This window comes from Osmerus eperlanus, chromosome 11 (genome assembly GCF_963692335.1).
Source record: "Osmerus eperlanus chromosome 11, fOsmEpe2.1, whole genome shotgun sequence".
NCBI lineage: Eukaryota > Metazoa > Chordata > Actinopteri > Osmeriformes > Osmeridae > Osmerus > Osmerus eperlanus.
The window spans coordinates 14,044,126-14,061,997 of NC_085028.1; the positions used below are offsets into that span (position 1 = coordinate 14,044,126).

The following is a 17,872-nucleotide window of genomic DNA, read 5'->3' on the forward strand; positions in this document are numbered from 1 at the left end:
TGAGGGAGGCAGAGACGGCTGATCACTCACAGTGACACGGCAGGAAGCTAGGTCTCCTGTACCCATGACTATTCGACTCTCCGCTTGTTAACCTTCTTTTTACATCACACTAACAGCCAGGAAGCTCATTGCTGTAAAACAACACAACAGGAACACCACAGATACAAGAAAAAGGCACACGTTGAGTCATGCTGCGTACTGAGTTCATGAGTATTCATGAGTATCTACATTTACATTTAGTCAGTTAGCAGACGCTCTTATCCAGAGCGACTTACAGTAAGTACAGGGACATTGCCCCCGAGGCAAGTAGGGTGAAGACACCCTACTTGCACACTTTCCTGTTGTCAGATGTTTTGGCAACCACAGATGTCAGGTCACGACAGGAACAAGGAAATGCTCACCTTGTCTGGGACACGTAATACCATCGGCCCTCTTTTGACACTGCTGTATAGAGTGTCTGCATCAGTATTCTAGAGACTTACCACCCCCCCCCCCTCCCCCTTCAAACATTACAGCATGCCACCTCATGACATAATGACCTCTGGAGATCAGGTGTTAAGAGCGCCGTTCTAACAGAGCATGCACTGAGTGTCTGTTTCCCGTCGGGACACGAGGGATTTTCGTTCGCTTACAGCCCAAGCGACCTGTTTGTGTTTACAGTGGTCGGGGAGGCCGAGAAGATCGACTGGTTATCTCCCAGCGGCGACCGGATCGAGAGCAACAGGCCGGACGTCACCGTGACCCGCAACGACGAGTCGTCGTGCACGCTCACGCTCTACAGGGCCGGCGTGGACAACGCCGGGACGTACAAGTGCGTCGCCACCAACGGAGACCAGCAGGCCGAGTCCACGGTCAACGTCAAGATCTACCGTGAGCCCCTCCGAATGCTTCTTACGTGGTGTTATTGGATGAATGCAGGAGGGGCGGTCTGGTCGCAGTAATAGCTTCATAGGATCATACGAGGATGTCTGGGTCCTAACAGGGGGGGGATGCGCTAATTATGTTCTTTTCAGTAAAGAGCAGGAAACAGTGGATTGTATTGATGGCTGTAGGGCAACACATCTTTCTTTTCATTTTCTGGTGAAGATGGATTTTTCATCACTCCAATAAACCCTCTGAAGTCTATTAAAGCAGGAGCTAATGACCCTGTCTGTTGTGCACTTCTTCTGAGTAATGGGTTTTATTTCTCTTGATTGCCTACCATCAGGAAACGTCCATCAGAGAAATCCTTTATGACTGAGTATCCCAGTGTTTGCAGCGGAAGCCATTAGAAATGGTGGCGTAGCGAAAGATATTAGCATATATAAAAATAAAAAAAACGGAACATCAGTTCAGTTTGGTTTGTCGTCGTGCCTTTGCTGAGTGAACGTGTCGCCTGTCGCCCTCTCTAGAAAAGATCACTTTCCAGAATGCCCCGTCCCCCCAAGAGTTCAACGAAGGAGACAGCGCCAGCCTCATCTGTGATGTCATCAGCTCCCCGCCCCCCACCGTCATCTGGAAACACAAAGGGGCCAAGATCCAAATGGAGAAGGATGGTAAGACACCCCCCCCCCACACACACACACACACACTTCTGGGGGAGACATCGTTCTCTTTCCACCCCCTCCTAGTGTTGTCACCCATTTACACCCAGACATCTCTGCCCAGTCGTCTCCCTGCTGCCAGCCACCGTTCTGTCTGAATTCTTTCCTGACAAATGATAAGTGATGGGTGTGAATGGGTTACTGTAAAAACACTTTTACAGCTTAATGAATCACACAGAAGAGTGCGAGTTTTTGTCTTGTTCCCGGGGATTGCCCATTTTCCACCCATAAATCACAGCTCGTCTGACTCTCATGCGAGTGTTGACGTGCTGAATTCAAACCTTTCCTCCGTACAGTTCGGTTTAAGATCCTGAGCAACAACCACCTGCAGATCCGGGGGATCAAGAAGACTGACGAGGGCATGTACACCTGCGAGGGGCGCCTCATGGCCCGGGGAGAGATCGATTTCCGGGTCATCAAGGTCGTCGTCAACGGTCAGTTAACCCGCACCCTCGCTCTCGAACCCCACGGCTAAACTCTCAGCTCGCTGGAAAACATGTTTCACATCTGCCAGCAATTCTCCCGGTTGGATTTGTTGTTGTCGTTCAGAGTTGAGTTTTTTTCCCTCTCCTTTGACAGTGGCCCCGTCCATCAGGGTCTGGCAGTCTGAGGTGAACGCCACGGCCGACGCCGGCCAGGCGGCCATGTTGTCTTGTGCTGCCGACGGCTTCCCAGAGCCCATGGTGTCCTGGGCAAGGTGAGCAGACACACACACACACACACACACACACACACACACGCAAACACACACACACACACACGCAAACACACACACACGCAAACACACACACACACACACGAATACACACACACACACACACGCAAACACACACACACACACACGCAAACACACACACACACACACACACACACACACACACACACACACACACACACACACACGCAAACACACACACACACACACGCAAACACACACACACACACACACACACACACACACACGCACACACACACGCAAACACACACACACACACACGCAAACACACACACACACACACGCAAACACACACACACACACACGCAAACACACACACACACACACACACACACACACACACACACACACGCACACACACACGCAAACACACACACACACACACGCAAACACACACACACACACACGCAAACACACACACACACACACGCAAACACACACACACACACACACACACACACACACACACACGCAAACACACACACGCAAACACACACACACACGCAAACACACACACACACACACGAATACACACACACACACACACACACACACACACACACACACACGCAAACACACACACACACACACGCAAACACACACACACACACACGAATACACACACAAATACTACCCCATGAGCCCCTCACTCTGACTGGCAGGACTCTTCCTGCTCGTCCTTAGTTTGTTTTTCCTGCTTCCCTGACGTCCTCTGAGCAGTTTTTAAATGATAAGAAGAGGGCAAGACAGAAGTGGACTGCGTTTGACACCTGAGAGTCGATACGTTGAAGGGTCTAAGATCACGTCTTCATTGGAATGGAACCATCCCCCCCCCCCCCCTTGCTATCTCCTCTACCCTTCCATTCTCTCTCTCCCTCCCCATCACTCTCAAGACCACAATGCAATTATCTGAGCCTAAACCTTGACTTCAAGGGTCATCGTTCTTGTCAAGAAATAAATGGCTTTCAAGAGTAGTCTTGGTTTCAGACTGGGTGAAAACACCCAACATTGGATGAGGAGAGTTCTTCAGGTTCGCACTGAAACTTGAAGTTATATGGGAGCTAATTTGTCCACAATGTGGTAACGTGTTGTTGGCCCACTTCACAGTTTGAAAACTACGTTTAGGGTGAACGGTTTCATTTATTAAAAGCCACACAAGCGCTGTGGCAGACTTATCTGTCTGTGTCTTGGATTCTGGCCTGTGTGGTTTCAGGAGAGCTGATTGCTATCACGAAACTAATGACCTCTGTATGCCCGCTGCCTGCCTCCTCACTGGCCTAACTCAGGAACGGAGTGGTTCTGGAAGCAGGGGAGAAGTACAGCTTCAACGACGACGGCTCCGAGATGACTCTAATGGACGTGGCCAAGCTGGACGAGGGAGAGTACACCTGCATCGCCAAGAACAAGGCCGGGGAGGTGGAGCAGGAACTCAGCCTGCGCGTGTTCGGTGAGACGACCACTTAAGATCCACTTCAACTTGGTCTGCCCAGGGGCATGGAGGGTCATATTGGATTTATTGTGTGTGTGTGTGTTCCCAGTGAAGCCCAGGATCACCTACCTGGTGAACCAAACCGCGTCAGAGATGCAGGAGCAGGTGACTCTGACCTGCGAGGCGTCAGGTGACCCCACCCCCACCATCAACTGGAGCTCCAGCAAGCGGGTCTTCAAGGAGGAGGAGCAGGTAGAGTCACTGAGGCTGTGGGGGGGGGGGGGGGGGGGGGTCTACAGTACTGCTGTAGACCCTCCTGCTAACCACCGCACAGTCACCTGTATGCCCTTAATCTCCATGCACTGCAGCCTCCTGTACTGTGCTAGGCTAGTGGAATCTAGGCCAGTAGGAGGAGGAGGAAGCTGGGAGTTCTGGGAGAAGTGTGGACGGAGCCTCTAAGGTCCGTTTCATATACAACATTCTCTCCTTTACAGGAACATCCAAACAGGATCTATCAGGTATGACATCAGCGTGGCACAGAAATGTACAAAAAAACTAAACCCAAAAAACAATTTATGGAACAAATTATGTATGCGATTCAATTCGCCCCAAAACCCTGATGGAATCAAATAAGCCTTTTTTATTGAATTTTCTACTCTGCCCTTGAGTCAGAATTTATTGGAAAATCCTCAGATATGATCTTATCAGGGTTTGTGAATTCAATTTCAAAGTTGCATGCCTTCCAATTATCGCCTGATTCTCGGTCCTTTAAACACTGTTTATGGGTGTTTACAACGTGGGGTCTTCCTCCGGCCTGTCCACAGAGGTCAGGGGAAACCGTGTAAGTGATGGCGCTCATAAAGAGAGGACCTCCTCGTTTCTGTGTTGTCGTTCCTCCATCACCTGCGTCTCCCCCCTCGGGAGACGCGAGGACGCCTGCTCCATGCCCTCGCTCTCCGTCCGTCCATCCATCCTCTGTCATCGCCTCTCCTGTCATCTGTCATTGTCATGGGGTCAAGGTTGAAGCTGAAAGCAAAACGCCCGCGTCCGCCCTCTGCCCCCCGGGCCGCGCTGCCCTCTGCCCCCCGGGGCCACGCTGCCGCTGCCCTCTGCCCCCCGGGGCCACGCTGCCGCTGCCCTCTGCCCCCCGGGGCCACCCTGCCCCCAGGGGCCGCGCTGCCCTCTGCCCCCCGGGCCGCGCTGCCCTCTGCCCCCCGGGGCCACCCTGCCCCCCGGGGCCGCGCTGCCCTCTGCCCCCCGGGGCCACCCTGCCCCCCGGGGCCACGCTGCCCTCTGCCCCCCGGGGCCACGCTGCCCTCTGCCCCCCGGGCCGCACTACCGTGCTCCCGTTGTGGTTCTGCGGGGGCCGTGGGGTGTAGAGATGATCAGCATCCTCGTTTTGATTGTGGTTCAGAGCGGCATGAGTAATGTACACATGCGGCACACAAGGGAGATGGCGCCACACCATCAGCAGACATTGTGCTTCCATTGTTAATGGTGTGCATGGAACGTCTGTTCCCAAGGCGGCCCGAGTGTGAATTGCAAATGGCTGTTAATTGTTTGAAACTTTCCTGTCGTGTGGTTTCTCTATAACAGCCTCTGTTTCAAGTGGGTATTTGGCTTGGGAAGTTATGAGAGATGAAAAGGCCTCACTTGTCTCTGTTCAGCCGTTGGGAAAAGTTGTTTCGGTGAATACGGCCGGTGTTGAGCTGGCTCTTAGCATGATAATGACTGCTTTCCTCGTTCCTGGATCTGGTGATGCTGGATATTGTCGTCCCTGTCTGTACAGCACCCGTGGGCTTGCATGGTGGGTGTGTTCCTCTGCTGTGCACTGTGTCGTTGCCGCCTATCTCTCTCTGTCTCCCTCTCTGTCTCCCTGTCTCTCTCCCTCTCTCTCTCCCTCTCTCCCTCCCTCCCTCTCTCCCTCCCTCTCTGTCTCCCTGTCTCTCTCCCTCTCTGTCTCCCTCTCTCTCTCCCTGTCTCTCTCCCTCTCTGTCTCCCTCTCTGTCTCCCTCTCTGTCTCCCTCTCTCTGTCCCTGTCCCCCTTTCAGCGTTTTGAAGTCCATTCTCCTCAGGCAGATGGCACCGTTGTACTCCCTTGAAACACTCATACTCAAAATTCCATCTGAAAGCTGTGAAGGATTAGCGTAATCACAGCCACCTGGGCGTTCCCCGCCCACTCCTGTCTGGGCTGACCTCAGAATCAGGCGTCCGTCCGAGGTGAAAGAGGCTTCTCTGGAAAAGAGACTGGTTTCTATTCTGAAGCACCCAGACGTGAGTGTGTGGCTAACAGGCTCACAGAGGAGCGCTTGTCGTGTGTGAGAGACGACACAGACGATAGTACAATGACGCTCGGCTTGTTGGAAAGGAGATTACCGTACCATACTACAAAGACACAGTGAAGAAGCCCCTTAGATTAGAAGCGTTAAAAAGCATTTTGAAGGATTTCTATGTGGGGTTTCCATGTGGTTGGATCTGTAATTATGTAAGTACATTCTACTACTAGTCTGTTCCTCCACTTGCGGTTTGCAAGCAGTGGTATTTTTGGTTGTGAAGGAAAGTTACATGAAAGTTACATGTCTAGTGCAGTTGGTTGTAGAGTGTCTGTTTAATAACCGAGATGCAAATAAACTGTTTTCTCGTGCTTCACACATTATCTACATAATGAAGGCTTTGCTTATTTGAATACATATTAAACATTCAGCTGCAACACTAGGGTTTGCCAGCCAATGTTCTGTTGCTGTGAAAGCCGAGGTTCCTGCGAACAAAATTAATTGATTCTCATTTGATTTGTTCCAAAGCCATGCAGAGGAGGGGTCTCGATGTAGACCCGACGATTACATGACTAATGTCGAGTGGCGGATGAAGTGTCGTGAAACGAGGCTGTCCTTTTGTGTGAACCATCGGTGGCCATGGACATGAAACCAGAAGCATGCTCTCTGCAGTAGGTGAGGGCCTGCTTCTCTGAGAGCCGTGCTGTGTCGTGAAGAGGCTCTTGTTGTCCATAGAAACAATGCCCATCTCTGTGCCTCGATGCCAGAGCGAGGGTGGAATGACTGGGGTTTCTTTTCCGCAGAAAAGCCGGTTTGTTCTCAGACATGGAACTGGCCCGGTCGTCAGGATTGATGACGGACATTTTTCCACGCAGCGGCCGGTCAGAGTTCATTAAATGGCCCAAACCCTGTTGCCCCTGCGTGCTCTCCTGGCTATCTAGGCTGAACCGTGATCCCATATCAACATGATGCCTTGTCTGTGCTCTCACAGCCGCTGTTCCTTCTGCCGAGTCCCTGCCACAGCCCCCTCCCCCAAGACTCCCGTGACATCATTAAGCACGTCAGAGCAGACAGCCCGTGTGCAGAGACGCGCCTTGTTTACCGCTCTCTCCATCATCGTGTCATTTGCCGTTGTTTATTTACCTCCTCGTCTAAAACAAACATCGTCGTGTGGGTTTTTTTTTTTACGTCGACACGTGTCAACTCAATTACAGCCACGGAGCAGCCGTGCCAGACTCGACTGTTACTGCCTGTTCCTGCCCGCCTGCCCGCTCGCCAATCTGCCTGCGTGATAATTGGTCAGCAGCCCATCCTCCTCCCTGCGGGACACGCAGCCCTACTGCTGTTCTGTGATCATGAGCAGAACGTCTTTCACAGGGGTGGGGGGCTCCTCTCCACCTCCCTCCCTCTCCACCCCCCCCCTCTCCACCCCCCCCTCCCTCTCCACCTCCCTCCCTCTCCACCCCCCCCCCTCTCCACCTCCCTCCCTCTCCACCCCCCCCCTCTCCACCCCCCCCCCCTCTCCACCCCCCCCTCCCTCTCCACCCCCCCCCCCCTCTCCACCCCCCCCCCCCCCCCCCTCCACCTCCCTCCCCGACCCCCTACCGACAGCCTGGTCTCACCCCAGCGAGCACCAGAAATTACAATTACAACCAGGCACTCTGTTGCCAACACTCACTCCCGGGCTATAACAGCTACCCCAGCCACTAGCACTACCCACCGCTCATTGAGAAAGAGATTCCTATCTCAGTGTGACCTCTCCGTGACCAGGCTAAATGGAGAGGCCACACACACACGGCCAGGGCAGCGCACAGTAGAACACAGATGCCACAGGACAGGCGGTTGAAGAGGGAGTCGCCCCACATCCCAGAGAGAGAGGTCAGGATGTCAGCGGCGCGGGGAAGCTGTGGAGCCCCAGACCCGCGGTCCTGCTCGGCGCTGTGTTAGCATGGCGTGAAGACAGCCAGATTCATTCAACCCTGTGCATCTGGGTCTCTGCCAGCTGTGAGGAGAGCACGGCGCGGTAGGAATATAGAACATGACTTTGTTCACGTGTTGAGAGACAGGCTTCTGTTGCCGATGGATCCCAGCAGGTTGGGAGACTGCTGCTCGCTTTTTGTGCGCCGTTTCTGGTTTTGCTTGTGTTGCTTCAGTGCCCCGCTCCGCCCATCATCCTTCCCTCATCCCATCCCATTCCTGAGTCCTGTGTCTCATCCTCCGCAGGGACTCAGTCGAGCTGCTGTGGCAGAAACACACCTTCTAAAACACATTTCAGTAGGTGTGTAAAGATTTAACCGTAGCCTATTGAGTCTAACTCTCAAAACCAAAGGTGGATAGCTAGCCGTCGCTTTTGTTTTTGCCCGTGAGTTTTTCGTTATCATAAAGGTAATGTTAATTAATATTTATTTGAGTGGATTTTCACACGGATTCCTTCACAGTATAAAAGCCTTAAATGGGAGAACGTAAGCAGGTTTGAAGATGAGGCTTAATGAACCTCCGATTTTCTTTTATTCTTCCTGCAATCCAGCCATGTAAGAAGGTAGTCTTTATCATGCTGGCTACTGGATGTCATACATGAAAGGACACATTTCTGAATTGAATATATAAAGCCTTAAATCCCTCATCGGTGTTAGAATAGTTGGATTGTGACTGGATATATTTACTTCCGGCATGCCTGAAATCTGAAAGACTAATTAGAGGCATGCGGCGAAGCCTACAGAAAGTGCATCAAAGATGTTCTGAATGAAAGCGCGTGCCAAGCGGCACGGCTACATCCTCATTGTTGCCATTCTCATGCTAATCATATGAATCTAGAACATCTGCATATGAATGCAACATAGTCTGTAGCTGTTTTTTTTTTTACTTTTTACGTTTGACCGCCATGCATGTTCATTTAGCAGTAGCCCGTTTAAAGCCTCGGACTAGAACAGGTACCTGCTTCGGCCGGCCGGCCGGCAGCCAGACAGTTGTTGCATGCCCTGTGCATTACTAGCTCGTTGAACCCAGCTGCGCCTGGATGAAGACTCCTGTCTAAGGTCTGCTTTGCCTGTCTGTTGTTCTGTCTCTGCCCCCCTCCCCCTACAGGCCTCGTGGACTCGACCTGAGCAGCACAAGGTAGAGCTCCCGCTGTCCACCCTCATGCATGCCTACCTACTGGAACACGCACGCACGCTCCTCTCTCTCTCTCTGTCTCTCTTTTTACTTCCTTCTTTCTTGTCCCGCAACACCTTCCTCTGCTGTTGCGGTAGTCATGGAAACCGCCCGAGGTTCCTCTCATCAGAGTTCTGTTGGGTTCATTAGAGAGGCTGGCACACCGAGAACCGGGAGAGTTTTTTCCCCTCCTTTCCGAAAGCCCTGAAAAAATGATTACCCTCCTCCCTCGCCCTCCTCCCTCGCCCTCCTCCCTCGCCCTCCTCCCTCGCCCTCCTCCCTCGCTCCCCCCTCCCTCGCCCTCCTCCCTCGCCCTCCTCCCTCGCCCTCCTCCCTCGCCCTCCTCCCTCGCCCTCCTCCCTCGCCCTCCTCCCTCGCTCCCCCCTCCCTCGCCCTCCTCCCTCGCCCTCCTCCCTCGCCCTTTCTGTTCCCAGGTTTCACACACGGCTGAATGATGCCATGTTTCCATTCCTTTCAGGGAATAAGGGTCTACTCAAATGATCAAGCCGTCCTAAAATCGCCTAGATGTTTTCAATAGACGCCGCCACCCTTCTGAATAATTCATAGCGCTTCCTTGTTGAAGTTATAAAACTTTAATGAATCAGCGATCTCATGTTGCACATCAACAGCGATATCCCCCCCCCCCCTCTGTCAAACATGAGATTGTGTATCTCTGACGTGTATTCACCTCCTGGTACCACTGTCTGCTTGTAGCCATGGAGATCTGTAGCGACCCTTTGACCTCATACCCCCACTATCTAATCGAATGAGGTCGCTCTCCACCATCTGAACGGTGTGGGGTCACCAGCACTCGCACTCAAACACACCTAGACCTGACTCGGCTCACGAGGGCTGTCATTGGTCGCAACACAACCCAGGTTAAGCAGTGACGATGCGTGATGTCATCTTCTCCAGACTCTGGCTGGCGGTGATGTCATGAGCCTCGTCAGTGTTTGTGGAAGACCAACAGAGGGCATCGGAGAGAATGAAAGGGGGACTGCGTTATGTAAGAGTTTCCCCCGGCCCCGCTCGCCTCGGGCATAATTAATGCCCCAGACACGCTGCTTCCATCGAGTTAGAATGCAAAGTAAGGAGGTCTTCTCTTACCAGGGCTCCCCTGCCGAGGCCCTCCTCACACGGTCTGTTCCGGAGCTGTAAGTGTAGGTGGCATGCTTGGCATGTCTGCTGGATCAAAGACATGCAAATAATAGAAGTCCCCGGAGGAGGGAAGCAGAATAGACCTGAAAGAGAAACATTGGGAGTATTTGAGGCTGTGAGACCCAGGCGGACCCTGTGTCACCATCCATGCAAACGCAACTTGAAGAGAGATTCCCAGCCCCCTTAGACTGTAGTTAAGGCAGGTATCATAAGGAGACAGCATCTTATTAGCATCGTCTCTGCGTGTGTTGTAATTGGCGAGCCCCTGAGTGTGCTGGCACTCGTCCTTCATCTCCCTCCTGGTCTCCAGGAAGATCTCTTCGGGAAGTTTCCCTCGTCTAACTTTGTTGCCTCCCTCTCAGAATTCGTCAAATGCATCATCAGCATGAACGTGCTGGCGGTGGAAGCCGTGGTCACTGTGACTCATGAAAGCTGCGGCGTCCTAGGGCGCTCGTGTCATAGGTGGCATGTATGCACCATGCCAAGGTGCTTGGTGGAGTGGAGAAATAATTCAACACCATATTTTATTAATGGACAGTCGTATTTAGGTAATGCTAAATAAATCAAACCCCCGGCAAGACCTCGGAGGGGTTGTAAAAGTGTGAGCTCGGCATGTCGACTCATGTGACAGACCCAGACACCCTTCACAACTGGTGACCTAAATAGGGAACTTTTAACAGTTTTCATCCTCCAACTCGCTGCACAGCCATTGTGAGAATCGGTTGATAGTTTCTATCCGCCTCTTCCATTATTGATGCTGTGTCTCTCCTACTGTACATATCTCTCTTCAGTCTCACACTAAGAGACCACCTGATGTTTTCTCTGGCTATCATGTCTGCCTCTTCTACAGCACCGGCTGTGTGTGTGTATGGTTGTCCACGTCTAACACACACACACACACCCACACACCTTACCAGTGATAAGACTCACCTTATCAGAGAACACAGTTAATTACAGCGCTTCAGACCTCAATGATCCAATATTGTTCAAAGTGTTGTGTGACTATGTTCCGGCTCCGGGGTCAGGAGGACAGAGGGGTGGATGTGGGGCGGAGGGCCCCAGCGCTGCGTGTCTGACAGGGTCTTCCTGCCCTCCCCGCAGAGCCTGGACGGGAACGTGATGGTGAGGAGCGACGCCCGCCTGTCCTCCCTCACCCTGAAGAAGGCCGAGTACACGGACGCAGGCCTGTACCTCTGCACGGCACGCAGCTCCATCGGAGAGGACGCCCGGCACGCGTACCTGGAAATACGCTGTGAGACCCCGCCCACCCTAACCTGCCATACCCAGCATTTACTGACTGTTTTTGTTTTGATGAATCAATGACCTTTTTTTTTGTCTGTGATTTTTTTGGTTTGTTTGTTTGCTTCATCTGTGATTATTTTGTTTGTTTGTTTGTTTGATGAATCTGTGGGTTTTTTGGGGGGATAAATCAGAGATTTCTTTTGTTTGTTGGACTGTGCATGACACATGGTTGTTTCTCTCATGGACGTGGTCTTCCTCAGACTCTCCTAAGATCACCGGCTCGGTCGCCGTGTATACCTGGGAGGGCAACCCAGCCAACATGAGCTGTGAGGTCCTGGCCCACCCCAGCCAGGTGTCCTTACTGTGGCTGAGAGACGGCCTGCAGCTGCCCAGCCTCAACACCACCAACATCAAGGTCTACAGCGGCCCATCAGCCAGCTTCTTGGAGGTGGGCACACAAGCAGGCACACGCACACACACTCACACACACATACACACTCACACACGCACACACACTCACACACACATACACACTCACACACACATACACACTCACACACACATACACACTCACACACACACACATACACACTCACACACACACTCACACACGCACACATACACACTCACACACGCACACATACACACTCACACACGCACACACACTCACACACGCACACATACACACTCACACACGCACACATACACACTCACACACGCACACATACACACACTCGCAGACCGTGTACACACGCTTACGTAGGCACTCGGACCAAAATAACACTTACCTCAAGCCATAAAGATTTCATATGTTTGCGCTGGATTGTCAGGGTTTTCCCATAGTTCCATTGTGGAAAAACTCTCCGGTTCCAATCAATAATTCAGCTGCGGGAACGATGGGAGGGAGGAATAAAAATAGAAGCCTCCTGATGGACAAACACCAGCAGAACTAAACACCCCCAGTCACCTTGGCTGGCCTTTTAGAGCCCCTACTCTCCCTGCATCCTCACGCCCGCTGGTGCTTCTGCCTCCGCAGGTCACCCCAGAGTCGGAGAACGACTTTGGGAGCTACAACTGCTCCGCCTCCAATGAGATGGGCACCGAGTCCAAGGAGTTCCTTCTCATTCAGGCCGGTAAGGGCTCCACTGTCTCTGCCCCATCACGCAAACACAGACACGCCCTCACACACAGCTGTGTTTGGGGACTGTAGCCCTCTTCATTTCCCCCCAGTTTGGTGAAGAAATGTGCTAAGACATGAAATGAAACACTTGAGTTAAGAACCTCGGAGACCAGATTGATGCTAATTATAGACGACTAGAATCAGCTGAGGTCCCCCCCCCCCCCCCCCCCAATCCACTTACCCCTGCAGAAACACATTTCTGCACCTAAGCACCCACTGCACTCTGCCTCTCCCCCCCACCCCAGACGTGCCATCTGCCCCTTCCGTCGGACAGGTGGAGCCCTTCTCCAGCTCGGCCAGGGTGCTGTTCCAGGAGCCCGAAGCCTCCGGGGGGGTGCCCATCCTGCGCTACCGGGCCGAGTGGAAGCCCGTGACCCGGGGGAGCTGGGTGCACCGGGTCTACGAGGTCCAGAGAGGTGAGTCTGGGGTGTACTGGGTAGTGTCAGGTCTACGAGGTCCAGAGAGGTGAGTCTGGGGTGTACTGGGTAGTGTCAGGTCTACGAGGTCCAGAGAGGTGAGTCTGGGGTGTACTGGGTAGTGTCAGGTCTACGAGGCCCAGAGAGGTGAGTCTGGGGTGTACTGGGTAGTGTCAGGTCTACGAGGCCCAGAGAGGTGAGTCTGGGGTGTACTGGGTAGTGTTGGGGCTAGAGAGGATCTCAGAGGTGATGCTGTACGTTGAAGTCTTGTTGGTGCCAGAGCAGCAGGAGTATTCACCAGTTGTGGGTCATCAGTAGAGCAGGTGTGGTTTTACCGTGTCCCGTCAGAGTGAGATATTGAATGGGTCTTCCCAGGTGCTTCGACGGAGGTGACGATCACAGGCCTGAAGCCAGAGACCAACTATGAGGTGAAGATGTCTGCCGCCAACGGCAAGGGAGAAGGTGACAGCAGCCCCGCTGTGATCTTCAAGACGGAGCCTGTTCGTAAGTCGCACACAAACACACTCGCACTGTCACATCACGTCTGTCACACCTACCTCTCTGTCACACCTGCCTCTCTGTCACGCCCGCCTTGACAACCCGAATCTAACCACACACCTGGTCCTCTTTTAAACCTCTCCTGAGGACATAGCAGGCTCCCTGTGTCTTTGTGCTTCATATTTCCCCTATAATTTTTTGTTTCGTACCGTAACCATATTGTTTGTGTTTGAGATGGACTGCATAGTCTGTCTGGAGATCCCCCCCGCTACCAGGATATCCACCCCTCTGCTAATGCTCTCCCTGCCTCCTTAAGTTAGTTCGCCACCTGCTGGTTGTGTTTGTATCTTAGTGGAATATGCCAAAATGGCCTAGAGAAATTGATAATATACCGACAAGGATTATGTAGAAGTACGTTTTGATCGCTATTTTCAGTTTTGCACGTGACCCCCCCTTTTTTTCTATACGCACATTTGTTTTTTCATGTTATGTTCATATATTTTCTGTCATCTCTTTAATTTCTTTTTTTCCCCCTTCTGTGGACCACTCAGGTTATTCTTACACAAGTAAGTGTCCCATCACCCCCTGTCCCAAGCCTAGTTTGCGTGGTGCTCATGTGCGGGCCTATCCTGTCCTCAGCTGGGTGTCCTACTGGGGGCCTCAGAACCTCTCCCTCAGCTCTGGTGACCCTGAACCCTCCCTGTCCTCCTCCTCCCTAAACACATCACCTCTCTCCTCTTCTCTTCAGTCTGACATCTGTTCTTTTTATATCCCCCCCCCAGATGGCATTTTTAATTTTTTCACCGAGAAAACAGGTTTGTTGGGAGGACTTCGGAGGTGATAGACGGTAGTTGGTAGCTAGAACATTTGTTTGTATTCCTTTTTCAGGAGGAATAGATCCCCCAGTCCCCCCCCCTTGTCGCTTCCTGTGCTGGTCCTGGCTCCTGTGTCTTCTAGGTCTCTTTGCTCCTTCTGTTGTGCTGTGAACCACACCTCGTTGTGGACCGTGTTTTTTCAGTGTCATTAGATTGTCCAAGCAAGCCCATTAACTGAACATGGCTCATAGTATTACCAATACTACAGTATTTAAAATACCAACATAGTGTCTAAAACGTGCCCTTCTCTCCTGGGAGTGTTTTGAATACTGTCTTTATTGGAAATACTGCAGTTTCCTCTGTCCTGAGTTGACAGACAAGGGCTCCTTTTAGATCAGGCCGAGCCCAGGACTGATTGAAATTATAATGTAGATATCCTGGTGTAAGTCTCACTTGTCAACTTCTTGCAGAGGAACCATGTCTGTTGTTCCCCCTCCTGGATTCTGTGTGGTTTTCTGTTTCTGTAAATCTGTTTCATTTGTCATTTTCTTTTGAAGTCTTTAACTGTGCTTTTTCTGTCGTTGTTTTATCTTGTCTATTTTTGTATCTTTCATGTTACCTCTTCCGCTTTCCTTTCAACCAATCACACGCGTGCGTTTCATGTGACTGTTTTGTGGCTTGCATGGTGCTGGTGATCTCGTCTGACCCGCAGAAGGTAATTCTTTGTTCTGAAGAATCAGAACCTCGATACTAAAAGCTGCTTCTCACATCCTAACCCTTAAACTACCTCTGACTCACCACATTCATCCACATGCTAGGCACTCAGTTATGTGCAGCCGATTGTCTGCACTGTGTATGGAGGCTCCGAGTCATCACAGAGATTTAGTTGAGAGCGTGCTTTGTTGTCGCAGCTCCAACTGTCTCCTAAGAAGCCCTCCCTGTTTAACAGCTTTAACAGTGCAGGATAAATCACAGCACACACAGTCATAACTCTTCTAGAAGGGTTTAGCCCAAATGAAGACAAGCTTTTGTCTCCTTTCCAGATAGCATACTAGCTTTCCATCTGCTGTGCCAGACCAGGCTCTCCATGTTCCTCAGATGCAGTCTTGAACTGGCCTTCTGGATTAATCAAGTGAATTGAATCATTGTACACACCTAACATCAGAACTCCGCCTCTCCTGACTAACACCGAGTCTTCAGTCTGAGTGTGTTCTGCTGAGGTGCCGTGTCTGTGGGGTGCGCGCTCTGAGGCACGCTCCACACTGTGGGCCATGTCCTCTTCAGTCTGTCCTCACGGCGCTCATCTCCACCACTCTGGAGTGGGAATACACCCCCTAGTGGTCGCTCCTTGCATGTATAATTACTATGCCGAACCTCTTTGTTCTTCCACAGTAGTCAGGCCTGCTGTGTAATTAGATCAGATAAACATAGGCTGCTTATTAAGCGTAAGTAGGTCAGGAATACCAGCGTTAAAAGTTCAGAGGAACTACAAACGGCTTCCTCGCAGCTGTTGCATGCGCCTTGTTTGATGAGGGATTCAGGCTTGAGGTTGAAAAATGAACAACAAATGAACACTTCTGTTTACCTTTAACCGAATTTTCATATATATTTTAAGCAGGTAGCAGGAGGTTACAGGAAACATATTCACACAGTGCCAGACTCAGACGGTGTCCCACTCCCGTCCCAGTGATTCGACTAACGCTGCTGTCCACCTGCAGGGGAGCCCAACCCTCCTAAGCTGGAGGGCATACTGCAGCCCAAAGGCAACTCCCTCAAGGTGAAGTGGACCAAGCAGGATGACGGGGGCTCGCCCATCACACACTACCTGGTCCGCTTCAAACCAGTAAGTAAGGTCGCCTGGAGAACACAGGGGACGGGTGTCACTCCAGACAGCCCGGCCATCCGCACAGGGCTCTACTGGAGGCGCTGTAGCTGTAACTCTGCTCCTCGGCCTTAACCACGGTTTAACCGCTAGAACGGTCCATTTGTGATCTTTCATTATCCGCCCGCACTCGCCGCAGCGCGTGCACTTTGTCACGTCGCTCTGGATTTAAAAAGGTCTGCTAGAGGAATGAGTGGAAGTGGATGGCAGCTCTGCATGGGGAGCAGCTTGGCTGACGGAGGCTCGGGGGGGGGGCGTCTGTGTCTCTAGAAGCAGCTGTCGGAGTGGAAGCCTGAGATGAGGATGCCCAGCGGGAGCGACTACGTGGTGCTCACCAGCCTGGACTGGAACACGGAGTACGAGGTGCTGGTGGTGGCCGAGAACCTGCAGGGGAAGTCCCAGCCCGGGGTCCTGACGGTCCGGACCGACCCCGAGCCAGCGGCCATCCCAGGTAGGTCCCTCCCGCGGCCTCCCGTCAGGGGGCACGCGGCGTCTTTTCAAAGTGTCCGCGTCCGTTTTGGACTGCTGTCTGACCTGCGGTGGGGACGCTGAGGTGATGAGGCTCACACTCCACACACAGAGGTTTGACTTCGGTACGCCCTTTTTTTTTCCTTTCTTTTTTTTTTCACGCGCTCCTTTTTGCGAAAACGATGGTTGTATCTGGCTTCGGAGATTAATGGCGGAGCCACAGCCGGCCCTCTGTACGAGTATGAGTTATTGTCTCAGGGTTAAAACAGGCTTCTTCCAGGCTCCCGTACACGCAGAGGGTGCTGCTGACCTGCATCCCACAGAACTGCAGGTGCAGAGCCGTACGTAGCTAGCTGGGCCCTGTGGAAGCAGCCTGTACCCACGCAGCACCCTTTGATGAATGGAGCTTTCTTGTAACATAGCCGGGCCAACTCCCATCCCCATCCCTCGCCCCCAGTAGAACCACACATAGCTGCGCTGCTGCAGTGCCCATCTCCAGCTTGTCCCCAGGTGAGACAGGGTGCTTTGATCTAATACCGCAGGGCTCTTTCCTTCTCTCACTCCTTCCCTCGTTTGTTTTTCTTTGACTTACTTGTCTCTCACTCGCTCACTCATTCACTCACTCTCGCTCGCTCACTCAGTTACACACACACACACACACACACACGGCACTCAGTTACTTCCTCTCTGTCACACACACAAACACACTTCCTCTGTCAAACACGCACTCTTACTTATGTACACGAGTTATCCCTCATGTACTCACAACAGTCCCGTAATCCTCTTGATCATATCTGCTGTACTCCTATCACTTGTGCTGTGCTTTTGCTTTACTGTTGTAAAGTTTTGCTTTGTTTTCCAATTCTCTCCAATTTGTCCTCTGTTCTTTTTTTGTTTTGTTTTCAAACTTGACATATTTTCTCTTTTCTCTCCCCCCCTCTTTTCTATTTTCCCGCCCTTCTCTCCGTGTCCATTGTTTTCATTTACCCCGACTTCCTTCCCTCGTTTTCCCTTTCTCTTCCCTTTGCTCTCTCTCTCTCTC

General features: G+C 52.0%; 1 protein-coding gene across 10 annotated transcripts in view; it reads left to right on the forward strand.

The window, feature by feature from the left end:
• The window catches only part of ncam1b (neural cell adhesion molecule 1b), a 43,101-nt gene that overhangs the window by 19,569 nt on the left and 5,660 nt on the right, over positions 1 to 17,872 (forward strand). For 3 of the 10 annotated variants that reach the window (XM_062472369.1, XM_062472370.1, XM_062472374.1), the window contains exons 3-15: positions 661 to 870; positions 1,392 to 1,535; positions 1,880 to 2,017; positions 2,163 to 2,280; positions 3,606 to 3,766; positions 3,858 to 4,000; positions 11,431 to 11,581; positions 11,832 to 12,019; positions 12,608 to 12,704; positions 12,997 to 13,167; positions 13,543 to 13,671; positions 16,199 to 16,323; positions 16,633 to 16,813. In XM_062472369.1, coding sequence (XP_062328353.1) covers positions 661 to 870; positions 1,392 to 1,535; positions 1,880 to 2,017; positions 2,163 to 2,280; positions 3,606 to 3,766; positions 3,858 to 4,000; positions 11,431 to 11,581; positions 11,832 to 12,019; positions 12,608 to 12,704; positions 12,997 to 13,167; positions 13,543 to 13,671; positions 16,199 to 16,323; positions 16,633 to 16,813 — 1,956 coding nt within the window. Of the gene's footprint in view, positions 1 to 660; positions 871 to 1,391; positions 1,536 to 1,879; positions 2,018 to 2,162; positions 2,281 to 3,605; positions 3,767 to 3,857; positions 4,001 to 4,242; positions 4,267 to 9,105; positions 9,136 to 11,430; positions 11,582 to 11,831; positions 12,020 to 12,607; positions 12,705 to 12,996; positions 13,168 to 13,542; positions 13,672 to 14,216; positions 14,232 to 16,198; positions 16,324 to 16,632; positions 16,814 to 17,872 lie in introns of all 10 variants that reach the window. The other 7 variants (XM_062472364.1, XM_062472368.1, XM_062472372.1 and 4 more) reach the window with 5 other exon arrangements.